Raw genomic sequence first — 23,864 nt, forward strand, 5'->3', positions numbered from 1 at the left:
TAGGATACTTTCAATGAGTCTTTGTTTCAGCAGTCGTGTGCCAATCCATAGTGACTTTTGAAAGCTTGTTAAATTTTCATTAATTTTGTGAATTGGTTGTTAAACAAGGCATTATTAAAAATCAAATTAACTAAACTTACAATTGACTGTTATATTAAAAATAAAGGTAGTACACCAGGCGTGGTGTCTCACACCTGTAATCCCACCACTTTGGGAGGCCGAGACTGATGGATCTCTTGAGCTCACAAGTTTGAAATCAGGCTGGGTAACATGGTGAAACCCCATCTCTACAAAAAAATAAAACCCACAGAATTTAGCTAGGTGTGGTACATGACTGTAGTCTCAGCTACTTGGGAGGCTGAGGTGGGAGGATGGCTTGAGCCTGTGTGGTGGAGATTGCATTGAGCCGAGATTGTGCCATTGCACTCCAGACTGGCAATAGAGCCAGATCTTGTCATAAAATAAAATAAAATAAAATAAGATAAAATAAAAGTAGTAAATACTAACAATTCATCTCTTCCTGATTATTTTATCTATGCTCATGAGTTTATTTACTTCCATTGCATCTGGATATTCCACTCTTTTTTCATTCGTTTTTCTCTTTGCTTTTCACTTTGGGAAGTTTCCTATCGACATATTTTCAAGCTCACTGATTTTTTTCCTTTGTCATGTGCAGTCTACTGATGAGCCCACCAAAGGCATTCTACATTTCAGTTACAGTGTTTTTTATTTCTAGCATTTCCTCTTGATTCTTTAGAGTTTTCATCTCTTTGCTTACATTACCCTTTGTTCTTGAATGTTGTCCTCTTTTTCCATTAGTGTCCTTAACATATTAATTAATAGTTATTTTAAAATCTCAGTCTGGTAATTCCAAAATTTCTGCCATATGTGAGTCTGGTTCTGATGCTTGATTTGTCTTTTTTGAGATGGAGTCTCACTCTGTCGCCCAGGCTGGAGTGCAGGGTCACGATCTCAGCTCACTGCAGCCTCCGCCTCCTGGGTTCAAGCAATTCTTCTGCCTCAGCCCTGAGTAGCTGGGATTACAGGTGTCCGCCACCTTGCCTAGCTAATTTTTATATTTTTAGTAGAGATGGGGTTTTGCCATGTTGGCCAGGCTGGTCTGGAACTTCTGACCTCAGGTGATCCGCCCACCTCAGCCTCCCAAAATGCTGGGATTATAAGCGTGAGCCATTGCTCCTGGCCTTGCTTTGTCTTTCTAGATTATATATATATACATATATATATATAGTTTCTTTACATTTTAGCATGCCATATAATTGTTTTAAGTTGGACACCATGTATTGGGTAAGGGTCAGGTTTTGTGTTTATATGGCTAGGAATTAGGTTGTGTTTACTGTTTGCTGCAGCTCTAAGTGTTAGATGCTAAAATTTCCTCTGGTGTCCTTGTTTTTGCCTCCCCTGCTCTTTGACTTTCCTTAGAGACTGTTCCTGAAATAGGGTCTGGGCCTTGCAGTTTTTTTCAGTTGTAATCCCATTATTATACAGGAGCCCTATTAAGGTGGACAGACGGAAAGCATTCCATAATTCTATTATTAGGTCTGTCTTTTATTGCACATGTGTCCCTGGGCTGTGACCTTCACAACTGTCTCATTTTTTCCCTCCCTCACATGAAACAGGAAGACTGGAGGAGGCTTCTGTTGGGTATATCCTTTCTCCCACATTGGTTAGGCTCTGTTCAACAGTTTCCCTTGAAGGCAGGCCTTTGTTAAGGAGCACAGAATGCTCTGGGTACATTTCAAAATGGCTAACTCCTCTCTCTCCCTGTTGGAAGCAAAACTCACAAAAATGTGGGGGACTGCTTAACACTGGGTCCCTAGGAGTTTACAAAAATATCTCAAGCTTGTCTATGTTCAGTCTCCAGCAATTAGTCCATTGCCCTATAAGTATTCCTACCAGTTGCTGGTTTCAGTAATAGTTTTTCCTTCAAGTAAGTCATGATTCTCTGTTCCACCTATTTTGAGTCCAAATGTCTCTCCAGATTTTGGGGTGAAGGTTTGCCCTGGGACCTTGATTCTCTGAAGGGTCTAAGAAGGGTTGTTAAGTTTCAGTGTGTTTGGCTTTGTCCTTCTTGTGAAAATGGGAGGGATGACTTCCAAGCTCTTTACCTGTCAGACTGGAAACTGGAACGCCCTATCTATTTTATCTGTCTGGAGAAAATACTATGTGATGATGTGTGCCTCTTTTCCCAATTTTATGATCAGTGATGTCATATGGGCATATTGAAATCAGGCATGGTGGGAGGATTTATATCACAGAGACTGGCAAATGTTACAAACAAAGCTTGATTTATTCATTTAGTTGATTGTCTGAACTTAAGAAAGTGATAGAGAAAATGTTAATAATTCAGATTAAGTTTTAAAGCCTGTATCATGTCTGGCTGGGCGTGGTCGCTTATGCCTGTAATCCCTGCACTTTGGGAGGCTGAGGTGGTTGGATCCCCTGAGGCCAGGAATTCAAGACCACCCTGGGCAACATGGTGAAACCCCATCTCTACTGAAAATACAAAAATTGGCCAGGTGTGTTGGTGTAGGCCTGTAATCCCAGCTACTCAGAAGGCTGAGGCAGGAGAATTGCTTGAGTCTGGGAGGTGAGGTTGCAGGGAACCGAGATTGTGCCACTGCACTGCAGCCTGGGTGACAAAGCGAGAGTCTGTCTCAGAAAAAAAAAAAAGTATGTCATGTCTAAAGCCATTACATTGTTACATTGTTGCTAGCACAAAAATTTGACATATTGTTCCAGTATTTAAAAGCTATTATCTAATTGGAGGTGGTGGCATGTGCCTGTTGTCTTAGATATTTGGCAGGCTGAGGTGGGAGGACCACTTGAGCCTAGGAGTTTGAATCCAGCCTGGGCAACATAGCAAGATCCCATCTCTAAAAAAAAGAGGGGCACACATTCTTAGGACCTTCTGAAGCTGTTTCACAGAAAAATAAAAATTTAAAAATAATAAAAACAAAACCTCGGCCAGGTGCGGTGGCTCACACCTGTAATCTAGCAATTTGGGAGGCTGAGGCAGGTGGATCACCTGAGGTCAGGACTTCGAGACCAGCCTGACCAACATGGAGAAACCCCATCTCTACTAAAAATACAAAATTAGCTGAGCATGGTGGCACATGCCTGTAATCCCAACTACTTAGGAGGCTGAGGCAGGATAATTGCTTGACTCCAGGAAGTGGAGGTTGCAGTGAGCCAAGATTGCACCTTGCACTTCAGCCTGGGCAACAAGAGCGAAACTCCATCCAAAACAAAGCAAAACAAAACAAAAAAACAGACAAACCCAAAACACCATGAAATATGGTAGAATCCTATACCCAGAACAAGACTAGTCTCTAGTAAATAGGAGTAGCAGCCCTATAGGTATGGCTTATAAGAAATGGAGTAATATTTACATTTTTAAAAAAAGGAAAATTCCTCTGGTTTAAGATTTTGTCAATTGTTAAGAGTAATGTATCTAAAGGTTAATGTATGCCCCAAAGAGTGGCATACTTAACCAAGATAGCAAACTCAATATGGAGTCGTTAATCCAAGAGATTAAGTGGAGAACCAAGCACAGGTCAGAAAATCAGACAAGAGGAATCTGGAGTAAATGATCTTGGCTATTGATATGGTTTGGTTCTGTGCCCCTACCCAAATCTCATCTTGATTTGTAACTCCCACAATTCCCACGTCGTGGGAGGAACCTGGTGGGAGGTGATTGAATTATGGAGCAAGTCTTTCCTGCACTGTTATCATGGTAGTTAATGAGTCTCACAAGATCTGATTGTTTTAAAAAAAATGGGAATTTGCCTGCACAAGCTCTGTCTTTGCCTGCCACCATCCACTTAAGATGTGACTTGCTCCTCCTTGCCTTCAGCCACGTGGAATTGTGAGTTCTCCATTAAACCTCTTTCCTTTGTAAATTGCCCAGTCTTGGGTGTGTCTTCATCAGCAGTGTGAAAATGGACTAATATAATAAATTGGTACCAGGATTGGGGTGTTGCTGAAAAGATACCCAAAAATGTGGAAGTGACTTTGGAACTGGGTAACAGGCAGAAGTTGGAACAGTTTAGAGGGCTCAGAAAAAGAGAGGAAAATGTGGGAAACTTTCAAACTTCCTAGAGACTTGTTGAATGGCTTTGACCAAAAGCCTGATAGTGATATAGACAATAAGGTCCAGGCTGAGGTGGTATCAGATGAATATGAGGAACTTGTTGGAAACTGGAGCAAAGGTGACTCGTTCTATTTTAGCAAACAGACTGGCAGCATCTTGCCCATCCTAGAGATATGTGGAATTCTGAACTTGAGGGAGATGATTTAGGGTGTCTGATGGAAGAAATTTCTAACCAGAAAAGCATTCGAGAGGTGACTTGGGTGCTGTTAAAAGCATTCAGTTTTATAAGGGAAGCAGAACATAAATGTTTGAAAAATTTGCAGCCTGATGTGATAGAAAAGAAAAACCCATTTTCTGAGGAAATCTGCTTAACTAAAGAGAAGCCGAATGTTAATACCCAAGACAATGGGGAAAATATCTCCAGAGCATGTCAGAGGCCTTCATGGCAGCCCCTCCCATCACAGGCCCAGAGGTCTAGGAGAAAATGGCTTCGTGGGCCAGGCCCAGGGTCCTCGTGTGTGCTGTGTGCTGCCTAGGGAGTTGGTGCCCTGCATCCCAGCCACTCCAGCCATGGCTGAAAGTGGCCAATGCAGAGTTTGGGCTGTGATTTCAGAGGCGCAAGCCCCAAGCCTTGGCAGCTTCCACATGGTGTTGAGCCTGTGAGTGCACAGAAGTCAAGAACTGGGCTTTGGGAACCTCTGCCTAGATTTCAGAAGATGTAAGGAAACACCTGGATGCCCAGGCAGAAGTTTGTTGCAGGGGCAGGGCACTCATGGAGAATCTCTGCTAGGGCAGTGTGGAAGAGAAATGTGGAGTTGGAGCCCCCACACAGAATCCCTACTGGGCCACTGCCTCATGGAGCTGTGAGAAGAGGGCCATGGTCCTCCAGATCCCAGAATGGTAGCTCCATTGACAGCTTGCACCATTTACCTGGAAAAGCCACAAACAGTCAATGCCAGCCTGGAAAGGGAGATAGGAGGGAGGCTGTACCCTGCAAAGCCACAGGGGTGGAGATGCCCAAGACCATGGGAACCCACCTCTTGGATCAGTGTGACCTGGATATGAGACAGGGAGTCAAAGGAGATCTTGGAGTTTTAAGATTCGACTGCCCCGCTGGATTTCAGACTTGCATGGGGCCTGTAGCCCCTTCGTTTTGGCCAATTTCTCCCATTTGGAATGGTTGTATTTATCCAATGCCTGTACCGCCATTGTATCTATGAAGTAACTAACTTGCTTCTGATTTTACAGGCTCATAGGTGGAAGGAACTTGCTTGTCTGGGATGAGACTTTGGACTGTGGACTTCTGAGTTAATGCTGAAATGAGTTGAGACTTTAGGGGACTGTGGGGAAGGCATGACTGTATTTTGAAATGTGAGGACATGAGATTTGGGAGGGGCCAGGGGCGGAATGATATGGTTTGGCACTGTGTCCCTACCCAAATCTCATCTTGAATTGTAACTCCCACAATTTCCACATATGGTAGGAGGAACCCGGTGGGAGGTGATTGAATTATGGGGGTGGGTCTTTCCTTTGCTGTTCTCATGATAGTGAATGAGTCTCATGAGATCTGATGGTTTTAAAAAAATGGGAGTTTGCCTGCACAAGCTCTCTCTTTACCTGCCGTCATCCATGTAATCATTGCTCCTCCTTGCCTTCCACCACGATTGTGAGGCTTCCCCAGCCACGTGGACTGTGAGTTCTCCATTAAACTTCTTTCCTTTGTAAATTGCCCAGTCTTGGGTATGTCTTTATCAGCAGCATGAAAATGGACTAATACAGCTGTTTAAAAGATAACATACATGACTACGTAACTGAAAAAGTGCTTATTCTACTAAAAAAATCTATTTTATAAGTGCTTATTCTCTTAATAGTAAAGAGTCTGTGAGGGAAGAAATTTGAAATCCCAAGTTCTTTTACTTTATAACTAGAAGTAAGTCATTTAAATCTTCCTGAACCGGCCGGGCGTGGTGGCTCACGCTTGTAATCCCAGCACTTTGGGAGGCCGAGGCGGGAGGATCACAAGGTCAGGAGATCGAGACCACGGTGAAACCCCGTCTCTACTAAAAATACAAAAAATTAGCCGGGCGTGGTGGCGGGCGCCTGTAGTCCCAGCTACTCGGAGAGGCTGAGGCAGGAGAATGGCGTGAACCCGGGAGGCGGAGCTTGCAGTGAGCCGAGATCGCGCCACTGCACTCCAGCCTGGGCGACAGAGCGAGACTCCGTCTCAAAAAAAAAAAAAAAAAAAAAAAAATAAATAAATAAATAAATAAATCAATCTTCCTGAACCTCAATTTCTCCAGGGTAAAATGGAGCTAATACTAACTACAGGCAGTGTATGGCAGAGGTGACCTGAATGGAAAGAAATACTTCTGAGAATGAATGACAATCAAGCATAGTAAGATCACCCATGCCTAGAAATGACAAAACCCAAAATATTATCAAAGCAAGATGAAGGATTCTAATATTATCCAAATCTATCTAAAATTACCCATATTTAATCAAGGTAAACTGAATATGGTTCCAGAAAAGCAGGAATACAGCTTGCGTGAATGGAAAGACCAATGGAATTAGATTTAAGATCTACACTTATTAGTGGTGTAGTGAGGGCAAACTCCCAGAGCCTCAGTTTCTGTATTGTGGGTGTTTTGCACATTTATCTGACAAAGATTTATGGACTATTTACTAGGGCCAGGGCTTTACTAGGTAGGTGCCATACGAAAATGAAGGCATTGCTCTTGCCTTCAATTTCAATACAACGTAACAAATAACAATAAGGGCTACTGAATATTTTCTAAGTACTAGGTATTATTATAAATACTTTTTACTCATTAAATCTTTACTCCCTTTCACAATCTGAAACATAGGTATTATCACAGAAAGGAGGCATAGAGAGGTTAACTATCTTGCCCAGCACCAAACAGTTATCAGACGCTGGAGCTGGGATATATCTTTTTTTTTTTTTTTTTTTTTTTTTTTTTTTTGAGACGGAGTCTCGCTCTATCGCCCAGGCTGGAGTGCAGTGGCGCAATCTCGGCTCACTGCAAGCTCCGCCTCCTGGGTTCATGCCATTCTCCTGCCTCAGCCTCTCCGAGTAGCTGGGACTACAGGCGCCCGCCACCACGCCCGGCTAATTTTTTGTATTTTTAGTAGAGACGGGGTTTCACCATGGTCTCGATCTCCTGACCTCGTGATCCGCCCGCCTCGGCCTCCCAAAGTGCTGGGATTACAAGCGTGAGCCACCGCGCCCGGCCATCTTTTTTTTTTTTTGAGACGGAGTCTCACAATGTCGCCCAGGCTGGAGTGCAGTGGCACGATTTCGGCTCACTGCAACTTCTGCCTCCCGGGTTCAAATGATTCTCCTGCCTCCGCCTCCCAAGAAGCTGGGAGTACAGGCGTGCGACACCACGCCTGGCTAATTTTTGTATTTTCAGTGGAGATGAGGTTTCACCATGTTGGCCAGGCTGGTCTCGAACTCCTGACTTCAGGTGATCCGCCCGCCTTGGCCTTCCAAAGTGCTGGGATTACAGGCCTGAGCCACCGCGCCCGGCAAAGGAGCTGGGAAATATCTTGACAAAGGGCAAGAACTTGCTAATCTGTGCAAGTGAGGGGTAGTGGTGGAGGCTTTCCACACTCAAGGGGCAGTTTTAGTTCACCCATTCGCAACCGTACTTAAAAATTACCTCTTAGAGTTGTGCTGAATAAATGGAACAGTGTATTTAAGTCAGTATTGTGCCTGGGACATGTAAGCTCTTAATTAATGTTATTAATTTCATTTTATTCCTTTAAGTTGGATCACTGTGGCGAAACGTGAGAATGTTTTCATGCCTTTGGCTACACATTAAAGCGATCTCTCCAAATGGGTTATCGCATTTTACATTGCTACCAACAATGTAACAGCCTTCTAGTTGCTTTACGTTCTGATACACGAAAGAGCCCCACCATTTGATTGTTTTTCAGTTTCTGACAGCCTCACCTACTTTCTCTTTCAAGTTCCCCTGCCACATTTTTATTTATTTTTTTGAGACAGTCTCGCTTTGTCACCCAGGCTGGAGGCTGGGGTGCAGTGGCGTGATCTCGGCTCACTGCGAGCTGCGCCTCCTGGCTTCAAGCGATTCTCCTGCTTCAGCTTCCCGAGTAGCTGGGACTACAGGCGCGCGCCACCACGCCCCGCTAATTTTGTATTTTTAGTAGAGACGGGGCTTTCACCATATTGGCCAAGCTGGTCTCGAACTCCTGACCTCATGATCCGCCCGCTTCGGGCTCCCAAAGTGCTGGGATTACAGGCGTGAACCACCGCGCCGGGCCCATCTGCCCCATTTTATATCACCACTGCCGCCACAAACGAAGTTCTCGTAAGAACCGCCAAGCGGCGCGTGGGCGGGCGCCTCATCCCACTACAATTGCGGCCTCGCAGCCTAACCCGAGGCGCCAACGCTCAATCCGGTTCTCGCGGGAAGATACACGGTTTTTGAGCGAGAACTTCTAACCTCACTCCACCTCCCAAGGGTCACGTGACGCGCCTGCGTCCTCGCCTCAAGGTTTTTTCTGGTCGCATATTGGCTGTTAATTCGGCTACGGGGTGTTGCGAGGTGCATTCCGGAAATAGGTCCTTTGACTTTTGCTTCCTCTACGGAAGCGAGTCACGACCCGGCGGTCGACGCTTAGCGGAAGTTCGTCAAGTCGCAGTTGCCCCCGCACAGCGGATGTGGGTCGCCTGTTAGGTGACGTTGGGAAGTGCCTGCAGCCTTCGCCGCTGCCTTCTGGTTGAAGCACTATGGAGGGAGAGAGGAAGAACAACAACAAACGGTGGTATTTCACTCGAGAACAGCTGGAAAATAGCCCATCCCGTCGTTTTGGCGTGGACCCAGATAAAGAACTTTCTTATCGCCAGCAGGCGGCCAATCTGCTCCAGGACATGGGGCAGCGTCTTAACGTGTATCCTTGCGGTCTAGGCCTTCGGCCTTGGAGTTGGTCCCGCCATACTCTGGCGTCCAGGTCTCAGTCTCTGGTTGGGGACGAAAGTGGGGAAGAAGGTGGGCAGAAGCTGGATGTCTAGTTGGGAGAGCCCACGATGGGGCGGGCTTGAAACTCAGTTCGCGCTAGGGAAGCGAGGCAGAGTTGATTTCCCGCTCGCTCACCCGTGCCGCCAACTTTGCTGGGAATTCGTATCCTTCCCGGCTTTGTGTTTTAACCAGCCCTTCCAACCCTCTGTTCATTGTGTTCTGATCTGCTCTGGTGACGTTAAGATTCTCATTTTCCGCTGTGCCCTAGGGGTCTGGGTCTGGTAGAGGGTTTCTCTGTTGACGGCTGCCTCCCAAACCTAGTGTGTAAATTTCGAGAAATTCAGTACCTGAAAGTCTTATAAAGGGTGGACCAGAATTAATGCCTCAGCCTTAGTCCAAAATCCATTCCTCATCTACTAGCTGTTTAAGTGACCTCTCAAATTCTTGGTCGTCTTGTCTATGAAATGGGATGATACCTCTTGTGTTTGATTCTGTGTCCATCACAATGCTTTGCATTCAGATGCTCAATTAGCTACTGTTTTATGGAATTTCAGAGGAAAGATGTTAGTTTACGTTTGTAGGGATACCCACGAATCTAATGTTTTAAATAGTTTACAAAATACTGGGTCCTTAAGTTACTTAGAGTGATGGTATGTATTTCATTTTCTATTTCAAAAATGAGGTAACGGCTGGATGCGGTGGCTCACGCCTGTAATCTCTGCACTTTGGGAGGCCGAGGCGGGTGGATCACCTGAGGCCAGGAGTTCGAGACCAGCCTGGGCAACATGATGAAACCCCTGTCTCTACTAAAAATACAAAAAATTACCCCGGCGTAGTGGCGGGCAGCTGTAATCCCAGCTAGTCAGGAGGCCGACGCAGGAAAATCGCTTGAACCCGGGAGGCGGAGGTTGCAGTGAGCCGAGATCGCGCCACTGCATTCCAGCTTGGGCAACAATAGTGAAACTCCGAAAAAAAAAATGAGATAAGAAAAAAAAAAAAAATGAGATAACCTCTCCCACATATTTTTGTTTGTCAGGAAATACACATTTTGTGGTAGAGAAAACTAGGATAGTTTTAAAGTTCTTTCCACTCTGCGTGTGAAAATTTGCTTGGGTGCAGCTTCTATTTAAATGTGTGGCTGACGGTAATGTGTGTATCTTAAGGGCGTGTTCATCTCAAAATGGGTGTCTGTTTTATCGCCAGTTTGTTTCCTGCTGATGTCCAGGTTTGTTTCCTAAGCATCCTGTCAGTACGGAGTTAAATCTTTTTGTTCGAAATTCTGTTTCAGTGTATCCTTAAAGTGCTTTCCTTTTTGTATGTGTGTTGTCATTAAGGTTGTCAGCCAGGCGCGGTGGCTCACGCCTGTAATAACAGCACTTTCGGAGGCCCAGGCAGGTCGATCACTTGAGGCCAGGAGTTCAAGACCAGCCTGGCCAACATGGTGAAACCCTGTCTCTACTAAAAATACAAAAAATAGCCAGGTCTGTTGGTGGGCGCCTGTAATCTCAGCTACTGGGGAAGCTGAGGCAGGAGAATCGCTTGAATTTGGGAGACAGAGGTTTCAGTGGGCCGAGATTGCGCCACTGCACTCCAGCGTGGGCGACAGAGCGAGACTCTGCCTCAAAAAAAAAAAAAAAAAGGCTGTTGTAATTTGGGATTGCATCATCTCTCTACCTCATATTGTCTGTTGAAGTTTTTAGAAGTAAGGCATTGACACGTTTTTTTTTCTTCTTCAGTGAGTGAATTATCAAATCATTTCAAATGTTTCCTGTCCCATGGATCACCACGTGAGAAGGCTTGGTTGCCAGAGAGAAGTGGAACTGAAAATAATTTAGGCCAGGTGTGGTGGCTCACGCCTGTAATTCCAGCACTTTGGGAGACTGAGGCGGATGGATCACTTGAGGTCAGGAGTTCGAGACCAGCCTGGCCAACATGGTGAAACCCCATCTCTACTAAAAATACAAAAATTAGCCAGGCATGGTGGCGCAGCCTGTAGTCCCAGCTACTTGGGAGGCTGAGGCAGGAGAATCGCTTGAACTCGGGAGGTGAAGGTTGCAGTGAGCTGAGATTGTGCCACTGCACTCCAGCCTGGGTGACAGAATGAGACTCTGTCTCAAAAAAAAAAAAGAAAATAGTTGATGGAGTTTAGTAGGTGAGAGAGGTAGTGGAGACATACCTATGGGCCAGATCAGGGTGGGTGCTGTAAATCACGTTAGATTACAGATTTCTACCACCACGCCCGGTTAATTTTTGTGTTTTTAGTCAGGGAGGGGTTTCGCTATGTTGCCCAAACCGGTCTTGAACTCCTGACCTCAAGTGATCCACCTGCCTCTGCCTCCACCCAAAGTCCTGGGATTACAGGCGTGAACCACTGTGCCCAGCCAGGCCTTATAAATTCTTTTTTTTTTTTTTTTTTTTTGAGATAGAGTTTTGTTCTTGTTGCCCAGGCTGGAGTGCAATGGGTGATCTTGGCTCTCTGCAACCTCTGCCTCCCAGTTCAAGCGATTCTCCTGCCTCAGCCTCTCGAGTAGCTGGGATTACAGGCATGCCCCACACGCCCAGCTAATTTTGTATTTTTAGTAGAGATGGGGTTTCTCCATGTTGGTCAGGCTGAACTCCAGACCTCAGGTGATCTGCCCTCTTTGGCCTCCCAAAGTGTTGGGATTACAGGCGTGAGCCACCGCGCCTGGCCGCCTTATATAGTTTTTAAAAAAATTTGTCTAGATCCATACATCCTGAGATGTTTGTTTATTCATTCAGTACATTTATATTAAATATTTGTTATGTGTAAGGCATTGTGCTAAGTGTCAGTTGGCGATTAATAATTTGGTGAAAGAAAACAGACATATTCTTTGATTTGGAGAAATAAGTATGATTTTCATTTAGTAGCGTCTACTTGCTTGGCCATTTCATCCTTTTGGGAGGGAGATAGAGGTTATCTTTTCCAGAATTATACCTGCCTGTTTTTGGATCTTAACTTGAACACTTTAGCTCACAATTGACTATCAACACTGCTATAGTATACATGCATCGATTCTACATGATTCAGTCCTTCACACAGTTCCCTGGAAATGTAAGTATAATTTTTTTTATATGGTGTAATCCTTTTGTGATTGATTCCAACTAGCTATTCCATTTGTGGTTGGTCTTTGCTACTGAACTGTAACTTGAACTTTAGAATTTAGGGTTGATCACTTTCATTATGTGCTGTGTTGCTGTTCTGAATCCAGCTTTTCAGTTTTCCTGTTAAGTGTCTACTTGTCTAGTGGATTTAGTACATCCATGTCGATTCTCTAAAGAAGTAGATTAGGCCGGGTGCAGTGGCTCACAACTGTAATCCCAGCACTTTAAGAGACTGAGATGGGAGGATCACTTGAGCCCAGGAGTTCAAAACCAGCCTGGGCAACATAATGAGACCTCATTTCTACAAAATATCAAAAACAAAAACAAAAAGCAAGTAGCTGGGTGTGGTGGTATGCATCTGTGCTCTCAGCTACTCCAGAGGCTGGCAAGAGGATTGCTTGAACGCAGGGAGTTGAGGATGCAGTGAGCCAAGATCAAGTCACTTCACTCCAGCCTGGGCATCAGAGTGAGACCCTGTCTCCAAAAAACCCCCCAAAAAACAGATTATCAGACATCCAAAGTCAACATTTTGGGGTTGGAGGAATAACATTAAAGGGGAAATCATGTGTAATTTAGGTATAGCTTTCTTTTTCTTGCTGGGGTAGGGAGACAGGCAGGGTCTTGCCCTGTTTTCCATGGTGGAGTGCAGTGGTTTGATTATGGCTCATTGCAGCCTTAACCATCTGGGCTCAAGCAGTCCTGCCGTAGCCTCCCAAGTAACTGGGACCGCAGGCCTGCCAACATCCCTGGCAATTTTTAAAATTTTTTTTGTGGAGATGGGGTCTCCCTATGTTGCCCAGCCCGGTCTCAAACTCAGGGCTCAAGGGATCCTTCCGCCTCCGCCTTCTAAAATGTTGGGATTACAGGCATAAGCCGCCATTCCTGGCATTAATTTTGAAGTAGTTTATAAAATATGGTCACAGCAAAAGAAGTAAATGTAAGTTACTTAGATTTTCCAAAAGCCTTTGATAAAATTCCAGTCAGCAGTTGGAGGGGAAAGTACATTATGTAATAATAACTGGAAAAATGACTTTTAAGAACATGAAAAATAGGCTATGCATGGTGACTCATTCTTATGTATAATCACAGCACTTTGGGAGGTTCAGGTGGGAGGATTGATTGAGCCCAGGAGTTGGAGACCGGCCTGGGCAACATGGTGTGAGACCCCGTTTCTACAAGAAAAAAAAAAAAACGGAAAAAAAAAATTTTTAAAAGAACAGGAAGAATAAAATTATACTAATAAAGAAATTTTATTTTTTTGTACAGAATTATAAATAGTGATCTTTTCAGTGTTGCTATTTGAAATGGTCCTATTTAACATTATTATAAATGACTTGGAAGTGAATGCATAGTGATATCCCAGTTCTAGGAAGGACTGTATTTACTTAATAAAACGCCAAGGTAATAGGGATAAACTTGACAAGTACTTCATAGGGATTGTTTTTTTTTTTTTTTTTTTTTTTTGAGATGAAGTTTCGCTCTTGTTGCCCAGGATGGAGTGCAATGGCATGATCTCGGCTCATTGCAACCTCTGCCTCGCAGATTCAAGCAATCCTGTTTCCTCAGCCTCCCAAGTAGCTGGGATTACACACATGTGCCACCACACCTGGCTAGTTTTTATATTTTTAGTAGAGACGAGGTTTCACCATGTTGGCCAGGCTGGTTTTGAACTCCTGACCTTAGGTGATCTGCCCGCCTCAGCCTCCCAAAGTGTTGGGATTACAGATGTGAGCCACCACACCGGCTGTATACTTCAAATGGATTTGTGAGTCAAATATTTCACTGCTTTTTTTTTTTTTTTTTTTTTTAAGAAAAAGGTTCTCCTGCCGGGCACGGTGGCTTATGCCTATAATCCCACAATCTTGGGAGGCTGAGGCGGGTAGATCACCTGAGGTTGGGAGTTTGAGACCAACATGGAGAAACCCCATCTCTACTAATACAAAAATTAGCCAGGCGTGATGTCTCATGCCTGTAATCCCAGCTACTCAGGAGGCTGAGGCAATCACTTGAACTGGGGAGGCCGAGGTTGTGGTGAGCCGAGATCGCCATTGCACTTCAGCCTAGGCAACAAGAGTGAAACTGTCTCAAAAAGAAAAAGGTTATGCCTTTGAGGATGCTTATTTCATATCCTTAGAATGGTGGGTTTTCAGATTTATTATTACTTTTTAATGCTGTAGAAAGAGAGTTTATGAAACTAGACATAGCTCCTGAAATGTAAGAAACTGGCAGAAGCAGTATTGGGAGTAACTGCACAGGAAACTTTTTGGATTTGTGAATTAAGATTTTTGTGGGCCGGGTGCGGTGGCTCACGCCTGTAATCCCAGCACTTTGGGAGGCCGAGACGGGCGGATCACGAGGTCAGCAGATCAAGACCATCCTGGCTAACATGGTGAAACCCCATCTCTACTAAAAATACAAAAAAAAAATTAGCCGGGCGTGGGGGCGGGCGCCTGTAGTCCCAGCTACTCGGGAGGCTGAGACAGGAGAATGGCATGAACCCTGGAGGCGGAGCTTGCAGTGAGCCGAGATCGCGTCACTGCACTCCAGCCTGGGCCACAGAGCGAGACTCCGTCTCAAAACAAAAATAAAAAGATTTTTGCTGATGATCCAACCAGGTTGGCTTTCTTCTGCCCTTAGGCCCTGTACCTCTAGTCATGCCCTGGAGCCGTGCTCTGGCTCTGATTGCAAGGAGTATACCCTTCTTATTAAAAGAGAGAAGCCTGTTAGCATTTAACGAGGCTATCTGATAGCACCAGAATAGAAGGTAGTGAGTAGTTAAAAAGTGAAATTTGAAGAGGAAATTCCTAGCAGTTTTGCCAGTTCTGAAGGTTTTCTATAATTCTTCCCTTTTATTATGATAAAGACTTGAAATCTGGGGTGAAGTAAATCTCAAATCAAAAAACGAAAATCTCAAATCAGTTTGTCCACTCTTCATGTATAGGTTAATATATATTTTCCCCTGCTTTTAACTTTTATTTACTTATATATTTATTTATTTATTTATTTTCGAGATGGAGTCTCACTCCTTCACCCAGGCTGGAGTGCAATGGCGCCGTCTCAGCTCACTGCAACCTCCACCTCCCAGGTTCAAGTGATTCTCCTGTCTCAACCTCCCAAGTAGCTGGGACTACAGGCACCCGCCACCACACCCAGCTAATTTTTGTATTTTTAGTATAGACAGGGTTTCACTATGTTGGCCAGGCTTGTCTTCGACTGTTGACCTCATGATCTGCCTGCCTCATCCTTCCAGAGTGCTGGGATTACAGGTGTGAGCCACCACGCCCAGCCTTATCTTTTAAATTATATCTTTTTTTATTTTTTTGAGACCTGGAATCTCGCTCTTTCCCCCATGCTGGAGTGCAGTGGCTGCGTGATCTCAGCTCACTGCAACCTCCGCCTCCTGGGTTCCAGCAGTTCTCCTGCTTCAGCCTCCTGAGTAGTTGTGATTACAGGCGCCTGCCACCACACCCAGCTGATTTTTGTATTTTTAGTAGAGACGGGGTTTCACCATCTTGGCCTGCCTGGTCTTGAATTCCTGACCTCACGATCCACCCGCCTCAGCCTACCAAGTGCTGGAATTATAGCCATGAGCCACTGCACCAGGCCGTATCTTTTTATTTATCTGTTAAGCTTAACAAGGACAGAGATTCCCTTTTCTGTATATTCTCTAAAGCAGTTTCAGTAAACTTGTTGAATGAATGGATGATCTGGTAATTATCCAATATAGAGATATTCTTTCAAACATTTTTATATATATTTATTTTTTAGAGACAGGAGATCTCACTCTGTTGCCCAGGCTGGTCTCAAACTCCTGGCCTCAAGCTATCTTCCCACCTCAGTCTCCCAAAGTGCTGGGATTGCAGGCATGGGCCACCGCACCTGGCTAGTATAGGGATATTCTTTTGGATGTCATGACCTTTTTCAAAATCCATTGATTAATTTGAAGTTGTTGATCCTTTTTAGAGGATTGATTTTAGGCACATTTTGGAATCAACAGATTCCAGATTTAATATCACCTTTTAACATGCTAATTCTAAGTTTAGCTGTGATGAATCCAAATTTAAATGTGAGAGGACTTAATACGTTAAGTGTGGCCTAATAATCAGTGTGGCATTGATACGTTATATATCCTGTCAAGTCCTCAGGCATTTTTGTATGTGTGTGTGTGTTTTTCTTATTACAAAGGTATTAGAGGCTGGGCGTGGTGACTCAGGCCTGTAATCCTAGCACTTTGGGAGGCCGAGTTGGGTGGATCATTTGAGGTCAGGAGTTCGAGACCATCCTGGCCAACATGGTGAAACCCCGTCTCTATTTAAAAACACAAAAATCAGCCAGGCATGGTGGCGTGCGCCTGTAGTACCAGCTACTCACTCGGGAGGCTGAGGCAGAATTGCTCGAACCCGGAAGGTGGAGGTTGCAGTGAGCTGAGATCGCGCCGTTGCACTCCAGCTTGGGTGACAGAGTGAGAGTCCATCTCAAAAAAAAAAAAAAAAAAAAAAAAAAAAAGAAAAGAAACCCAAAGGTATTATAATAAATTCCCATGGTAAAAATTAAGACAGTACAGAAATGTATGTGGAAAGTGAAAACTAGTCTGTAATCCTACCCAGAGATAACCATTGATAAATGTTTGGTATATAGTGGCCCAGACATTTTTCTGTGCACATAAACTAGCATTGATGTATTTTTATTTAAAAAATCATATCTTGCGATGCTACTGTTGCATAGCTTGGCTTTATCATGTAACAGTATGTATCGGACGTCTTTCCATATTTCCCATTATTTTTTGGATTTCTTATTATTTTAATTTGCCACATGGTATTTGTGTAGTTACTGTAGTTTATTTAACCAGCTTTTTATTGATAGCTATTTGGGTTGTTGTTCTAGTTTATTATATTGTACGTTATGTTTCATGGGATAGTCTTGTATATATATATAGTGCACTTATATAAGCATTTTAATACAAGTTCCTATAGGTGGAATTGCTGTGCCCAAAGTATACAATATATAAAAATTTTTGTAGTGTCAGTTTGCCCTACTGAAAGATTATACATTGTTTCCAGCACTATAGGTGAGGGTCCTTTTCTTTCCACCCTAACAAACAATAAATATTCATTACTTCAAGAAACGTTTATTGTGTTCTTTTTTTTTTTTTTTTTTTTTGAAATGGAGTCCCCTCTGTTGCCCAGGAGTGCAGTGGTGCCATAATTTAGTTTAGTTTTATTTTGGTTTTGTTAGTTTATGCCATACTTTTAGTTTCTAATAGGCTTAAAACCTTAGAGTAGTCTTTGACTTGTCCTTTTCCCGTTTGTTCAGTTAGTTATAGTCCCTCCACCCCAAGACAGGGTTTTACTCTGTCACCTAGGCCAGGCTGGAGTGCAGTGGTACAAGCATAGTTCACTGCAGCCTCCATGTCCTGAGCTCAAGTGATCCTCCCACCTTACCAGGACTACAGTGTCACCACGCCCAGTGAATTTTCCTTTTGATTTTTTGTAGAGATGAGGTCTTGCTATGTTGCTCAGGCTTGAGCTCAAGGAATCCTCCTGCCTTGGCCTCCCAAAGTGCTAGAATTATAGGCAAGAGTCTGCACCCAGCCTATAAAGTCTTGCTAATTTCATAATGTTACCATTTTTTTCCTCTCCTTATATATACTTTTTAAATTATTATAAAATTGGAAGAGGACAGGAAATAAAGAGATAATCCTGTTAACATTTTAGAGTATATCCCATTAGAATTTATTCTTTGTATGCAAGTACATGTACATATATTTAGTGCAGCCCTATTAGTTTTACAAAGTGATGCCTGTGTTTCTTTTTTCCTTTATTTCTACTGCTAGTGTCTAAACTTTTTTTTTTTTTTTTTTTTTTTTTTTTTTTTTTTTTGAGACAGAGTCTCGCTCTGTGGCCCAGGTTGGAGTGCAATGGTGTGATCTTGGCTCACTGCAACCCCCACCTCCTGGGTTCAAGCAGTTCTCCTGCCTCAGCCTCCCAAGTAGCTGGGACCGAAGGCATGCGCCACCACTCCTGGCTAATTTTTGTATTTTTAGTAGAGATGGGGTTTTACCATGTTGGCCAGGCTATTCTTGAACTCCTGACCTCAGGTGATCTGCCTGCCTCAGCCTCCCAAAGTGCTGGGATTACAGGCGTGAGCCACCACACCCGGTCTACTCTAAACTTTTTAAAATTCTTTTTTCTATATTTTAAAATAATTTTTAAAAAACAGAGACAGGGTCTCACTGTGTTGCCCAGGCTAATCTTGAACTTTGGGCTCAAGTGATTCTCCTGCTTTGGCCTCCCAAAGTACTCTAAACTTTATGTCATAATGCCTAAATTATGATTTAAGTTAACTTTTATTTTATTTTTTGAGACAGTATTGCTCTGTTGCCCAGGCTGGAGTACAGTGGCATGATCTTGGCTCACTTCAACCCCTGCCTCCTGGGTTCAGGCAATTCTCCCGAGTAGGTGGGACTACCCTACTACAAGACTCCCGAGTGGTGGTGTGCGCCACCATGCCCGGCTAATTTTTGTGTTTTTAGTAGAGGCGGAGTTTCACCATGTTGGCCGGGCTGGTCTTGAATTCCTGACTTCAAGTGATCCACTGCCTCGGCCTCCCAAAGTGCTGGGATTACAGGCGTGAGCCATGACACCCAGCCTGAATTAACTTTTAATGTATCCCATCCTTTTCTCCTAGTTCTACCTACCACCAGATTACTCCTTCTAAGTATTACTTTGTTTTAAAAATTTATTTTTATTAATTATCATGGGTACATAATTATATACATTTATCATAAACATTTCTTAAACTCTATTTTTCAAAATCTTTAGTGTCACTCTTATTAAGAATCTTTGCTGGGTGAGGTGACTCACACCTGTACTCCTAGGACTTTGGGAGGCAGAGACAGGAGAATCACTTGAGCCCAGGAGTTGGAGCAGCCTGGACAATGTAGGGAGACCCCATCTCTATTAAAAATAAAAATAAATTAACTGGGTGTGGTGGCATGTGCCTGGGATCCCAGCTGCTTCGAAGGCTGAGATGCGAATATCTCTTGAGCCCAGGAGGTTGAGTGGAACTGTGATTATGACGCCACTGAACTGCAGCTGGGTGACAGAGTGAGATGCTGTCTCAAAAAAAAAAAAAGAAAAAAGAATACTTAGTGTTCCACATCCGATTATCTAATTTATTTAACTACTCAGTTTAGTGTTGAAAATGTGCTTTACGCCTAGATCACCATACCTTCGTTCATATCCATTTTTCTCTGATCCTGTGTTTATCCTAAAGTCTGAGGAATATATATGTAGTATGCTTCATATTCATCTGAAACAAATGTGAAGGAAAAGAATCATTATGTTTACTTAAAACAATTTTTTTTTGTGTGTGTGTGGAGATGGAGTCTCTCTCACTGTGTTGCCCAGGCTGGTCTCGGACTCCTGGGCTCAAGTGATCCCCTGCCTTTGCTTCCCAAAGTGCTGAGATTATAGGCTTGAACCACTGTGTCTGGCCTAAAAAAATTTTGTTTTAAATTATTTTTGTCTCCTATGGTCTTGTCTGAAATGATTACTATGAGTTGAATTTGTGGAGAAAAACTTACTCTAGAAAAGTATAGCATAGGTGACATCAGGGTTACAAATAAGTATTAGAATATCAGTTCTAGTCAGTAAAATGAAATATATATTTAAATTCTGTAAAATTATTTATGTATTTCTTTGACTCCTGGTGAATTATAGCTTTTAGCATTACTATCTTTGAGTCATTGAAATGTTCTTAATATTCAAGAAAAGTTATATTTTCTGAAGTTTCCAAGATCACCAGGCTACATTTATGTCATATTGCTCTAATCTTTTATAAAGTTTGTTATCTACTTATATATTGACTTCAATTTTTCCCTCTTGAGAGCTTGTTTGGAGGTTCTAGCAGGGGAGCGCAGCTACTCGTATACCCTTGACCGAAGACCGGTCCTCCTCTATCGGGGATGGTCGTCCTCTTCGACCGAGCGCGCAGCTTCGGGAGGGACGCACATGGAGCGGTGAGGGAGGAAGGGGACACCCGCCTAGCCAGCCAGATCAGCCGAATCAACCCTGGCGATCAATGGGGTGACAGATGTCGCAGCCAGATCGCCCTCACATCCAATTTTTCCCTCTTAATGCTTTCTATAAATAATGCCTTACATATAATGCCATGCTTTGTATTTTTGAAAGGTTTGATATGTATAAGTAATTGAGATATAATTCACGTACAATGAAATTCATTTGTTTAAATTATGTAGTTCACTGGTTTTTAGTATATGCACAGAATTGTGCAACCATCAACACAGTCTAATTGCAGAACATTTACATCACCCCAGAAAACGCCTCACCTATTAGCAGTTATTCTTATACTCCTCTCCCCCCAGCTCCTGGCAACCACTAAACTTTTTCTCTATATGGACTTGCGTATTCTGGACATTTCAGTTTACTCCTTAAAAAATGTATTGAGTGATTTGATATAAACTTAATAAAGAATCTCATTTTAAATAGAAAACTGTCTGTTTACATCTAGTAGCTTCTCCCATAGACAGCTGTTAATGAGAGTTTGTCAAAGAATTGGTGTTTGGAAGTGGAGATGGATTAATGGGTAGGAGAGGGGAAGATGGTAGAAGCTGGGGGGAAAGGGTAAAGAGGTGACAAAGTTGAGGCAAGCAAATAACTTGATTTGAGGCTTAGCTCGTCTTTAGATCTACCTTACTCTATAAATGAATAAATTGATAATAAATATGATTTATTTTCTCTCCATTCAGTCTGTGGCTCCAGCAGCCTTGTTTCTAGCAGCTAAAGTGGAGGAGCAGCCCAAAAAATTGGAACATGTCATCAAGGTAGCACATACTTGTCTCCATCCTCAGGAATCCCTTCCTGATACTAGAAGTGAGGTAGGAGATTAATTACACATCTGTTTTTCTTAAATTTTTTTCTTTCTTTTTTTTTTCCCTACTCCCAAGCATGCCTGGATCTTTATGTATTTCGATGCAACTTAATTTTATAACTTCGATTTATTGAAGTTTAGATTGGGGTTGTTAAAAGAACATTTTAGTGTTTGTGTTTTTCTTAACAGTAAAAAAATTAGGCCAGGTATGGTGGCTCACACCTGTAATCCTAGCACTTTGGGAGGGTAAGGTGGGAGAATCACTTTAGACCAGAAGTTCAAGACCAACCTGGACAGCATAGCAAGACCCTGTCTCTATATTTTTAAAAAAAGAAAAAAGCCAGATGTGGTGGCTCATGCTTGTAATCTCAGCACTTTGGGAGGCTGAGGCAGGAGAATTGCTTGAGTCCAGTTTGAGACAAGCTCTGGCAACCGAGACCCCATTTCTACAAAAAAAGAAAAACAACAACAACAACAAAAAAAAACAACTGGGCATGCTGGCTCATATCTTTAGTCCCAGCTACTTGGGAGACTAAGGTGGGAGGGTTGCTTGAGCATGGGATGTTGAGGCTGCAGTGAGCCATGATCACACCACTGCAGGCAGCAGTGCCAGGACTCTGTCTGAAAAACAAAACGAAACATAAATTTTATGGCGAAAGTTTTGTATTTGTTGCAGTAAAATTTGAAAATAAAGAAAATTTCAAGAAGAAAATATCTCTCAGATATATTCTAGACCAATGGTCCCAGACCTTTTTTGGCACCCGGGACTGGTTTCATGGGAGACAGTTTTTACATGGACGGGATGGGGTTGGAGATGGTTTTGGGATGATTCAAGCACATTACATTTATTGTTCACTTTATTTCTATTATTATTACATTGTTACACATAATGAAATAATTATATAACTCACCATAATGTAGAATCAGTGGGAGCCCTGAGTGTCTCTTTTTTTTTTTTTTTGAGACGGAATCTCGCTCTTGTCACCAGGCTGGAGTGCAATGGCGCAATCTTGGCTCACTGCAACCTCCGCCTCCCGGGTTCAAGCGATTCTCCTGCCTCAGCCTCCTAAGTAGCTGGGACTACAGGCGTGCGCCACCAAGCCCAGCTAATTTTTTTATTTTTAGCAGAGACGGGGTTTCACCATGTCAGCCAGGATGATCTCGATCTCTTGACCTTGTGATCCGCCCGCCTTGGCCTCCCAAAGTGGTGGGATTACAGGCGTGAGCCGCTGTGCCCAGCCTCCCTGAGCTTCTTTTCCTGCAACTAGATGGTCCCATCTGGGGGTGATGGGAGACAGTGACAGATCATCAGGCATTAGATTCTCATAAAGAGCAGGTGATCATTTCACCTCAGCCTCCCAAGTAGCTAGGACTATAGCTGCATGCCACCACTCCCAGCTAATTTTTATTTTTTTGTAGAGTTGGGGTCTTACCATGTTGCCCAGGCTGGTCTTGAACTCTTGGCCTTTAAAGAATCCTCCCACACTGGCCTCCCAAAGTGTTAGAATTCTGGATGTGAGCAACCATGCCTAGCTACATTTTTTTTTTTTTTCTTTTTTTTGAGATGGAGTCTCGCTCTGTCACCCTGGCTGGAATGCAGTGGCACGATCTCAGCTCACTGCAACCTCCGCCTCCCAGGTTCAAGCAATTCTCTGCCTCAGCCTCCTGAATAGCTGGGATTACTACCTGCATTCACTTTATGGAACAAGCCAAGGTTCATGCCCACCATCACGCCCAGCTAATTTTTTGGTATTTTTAATAGAGACAGGGTTTCACCATACTGGCCAGGCTGATCTTGAACTCCTGACCTCGTGATACACCCACTTCGGCCTCCCTAAGTGCTGGAATTACCAGCATGAGCCACCGCACCTGGCCCGTTCTTTATTTTTTAACTGTCTAAAAAATCCAGTGTATTTTATGGTTATAGCACGTTTCAGTTTAGACTAGCTACATTTCAAGTGATGAATGGCTACATGTGGCTAGTGGCTATAGCTTTGGCTGGCACAAATCTGAGCGAATTTTCTTACTACCTTTTCCTTTGAACTCTTCTGTTACTTTTTAGAAACCTAGCATGGCCCCAAACGGGAAGTTCTGATAGGAGCCAAATGTTTGGTATCAATTAAATGCTTACAGTACTGTAGGAAGGTTCTGCAAATGTGTTTTGGTGATGTTGAAAAACATATACTTTGTGGCCAGGCACGGTGGCTCATGCCTGTAATCCTAGCACTTTGGGAAGCCGAGGCGGGTGGATCACCTGAGGTCAGGGGTTCGAGACCAGCTTTGCCAGTATGGTGAAACCCCGTCTCTACTAAATATACAAAAATTAGCCAGGCGTGGTGGTGGGCTCCTATAATCCCACCTACTCGGGAGGCTGAGGCAGGAGAATCGCTTGAACCTGGGAGGCAGAGGTTGTAGTGAGGCGAGGTCACGTCACTGCACTCCAGCCTGAGCAGCAGAGCGAGACTCCCTCTCAAAAAAAAAGGCCGGGTGTGGTGGCTCACGCCTGTAATCCCAGCACTTTGGGAGGCCGAGGTGGGCCGATCATCTGAGGTTGGGAGTTTGAGACCAGCCTGACCAACATGGAGAAACCCCGTCTCTACTAAAAATACAAAATTAGCTGGGTGTGGTGGTGCATGCCTGTAATCCCAGCTACTCGGGAGGCTGAGGCAGGAGAATTGTTTGAACCGGGAGGCGAGGTTGCGGTGAGCCGAGATTGTGCCATTGCACTCCAGCCT

General features: G+C 43.7%; 1 protein-coding gene across 3 annotated transcripts in view; it reads left to right on the plus strand.

Annotated features, from left to right (window-relative positions):
* The first annotated feature begins 8,755 nt into the window (after nt 1–8,755).
* Nucleotides 8,756–23,864, plus strand: part of CCNT1 (cyclin T1) — a 28,464-nt gene continuing 13,355 nt past the window's right edge. Inside the window, exons 1-3 of one of the 3 annotated variants that reach the window (XR_008660464.2) lie at nt 8,756–9,046; nt 12,106–12,187; nt 21,008–21,136. Coding sequence is in view for 2 of the 3 variants with exons in the window: in XM_055295054.2 (XP_055151029.1) it covers nt 8,886–9,046; nt 12,106–12,187; nt 21,008–21,136 (372 nt within the window). In the remaining variant the exon portion in view is untranslated. The remainder of the gene's footprint in view (nt 9,047–12,105; nt 12,188–21,007; nt 21,137–23,864) is intronic. The other 2 variants (XM_055295054.2, XM_055295053.2) reach the window with 2 other exon arrangements.

This window comes from Symphalangus syndactylus, chromosome 10 (genome assembly GCF_028878055.3).
Source record: "Symphalangus syndactylus isolate Jambi chromosome 10, NHGRI_mSymSyn1-v2.1_pri, whole genome shotgun sequence".
Taxonomy (NCBI): domain Eukaryota; kingdom Metazoa; phylum Chordata; class Mammalia; order Primates; family Hylobatidae; genus Symphalangus; species Symphalangus syndactylus.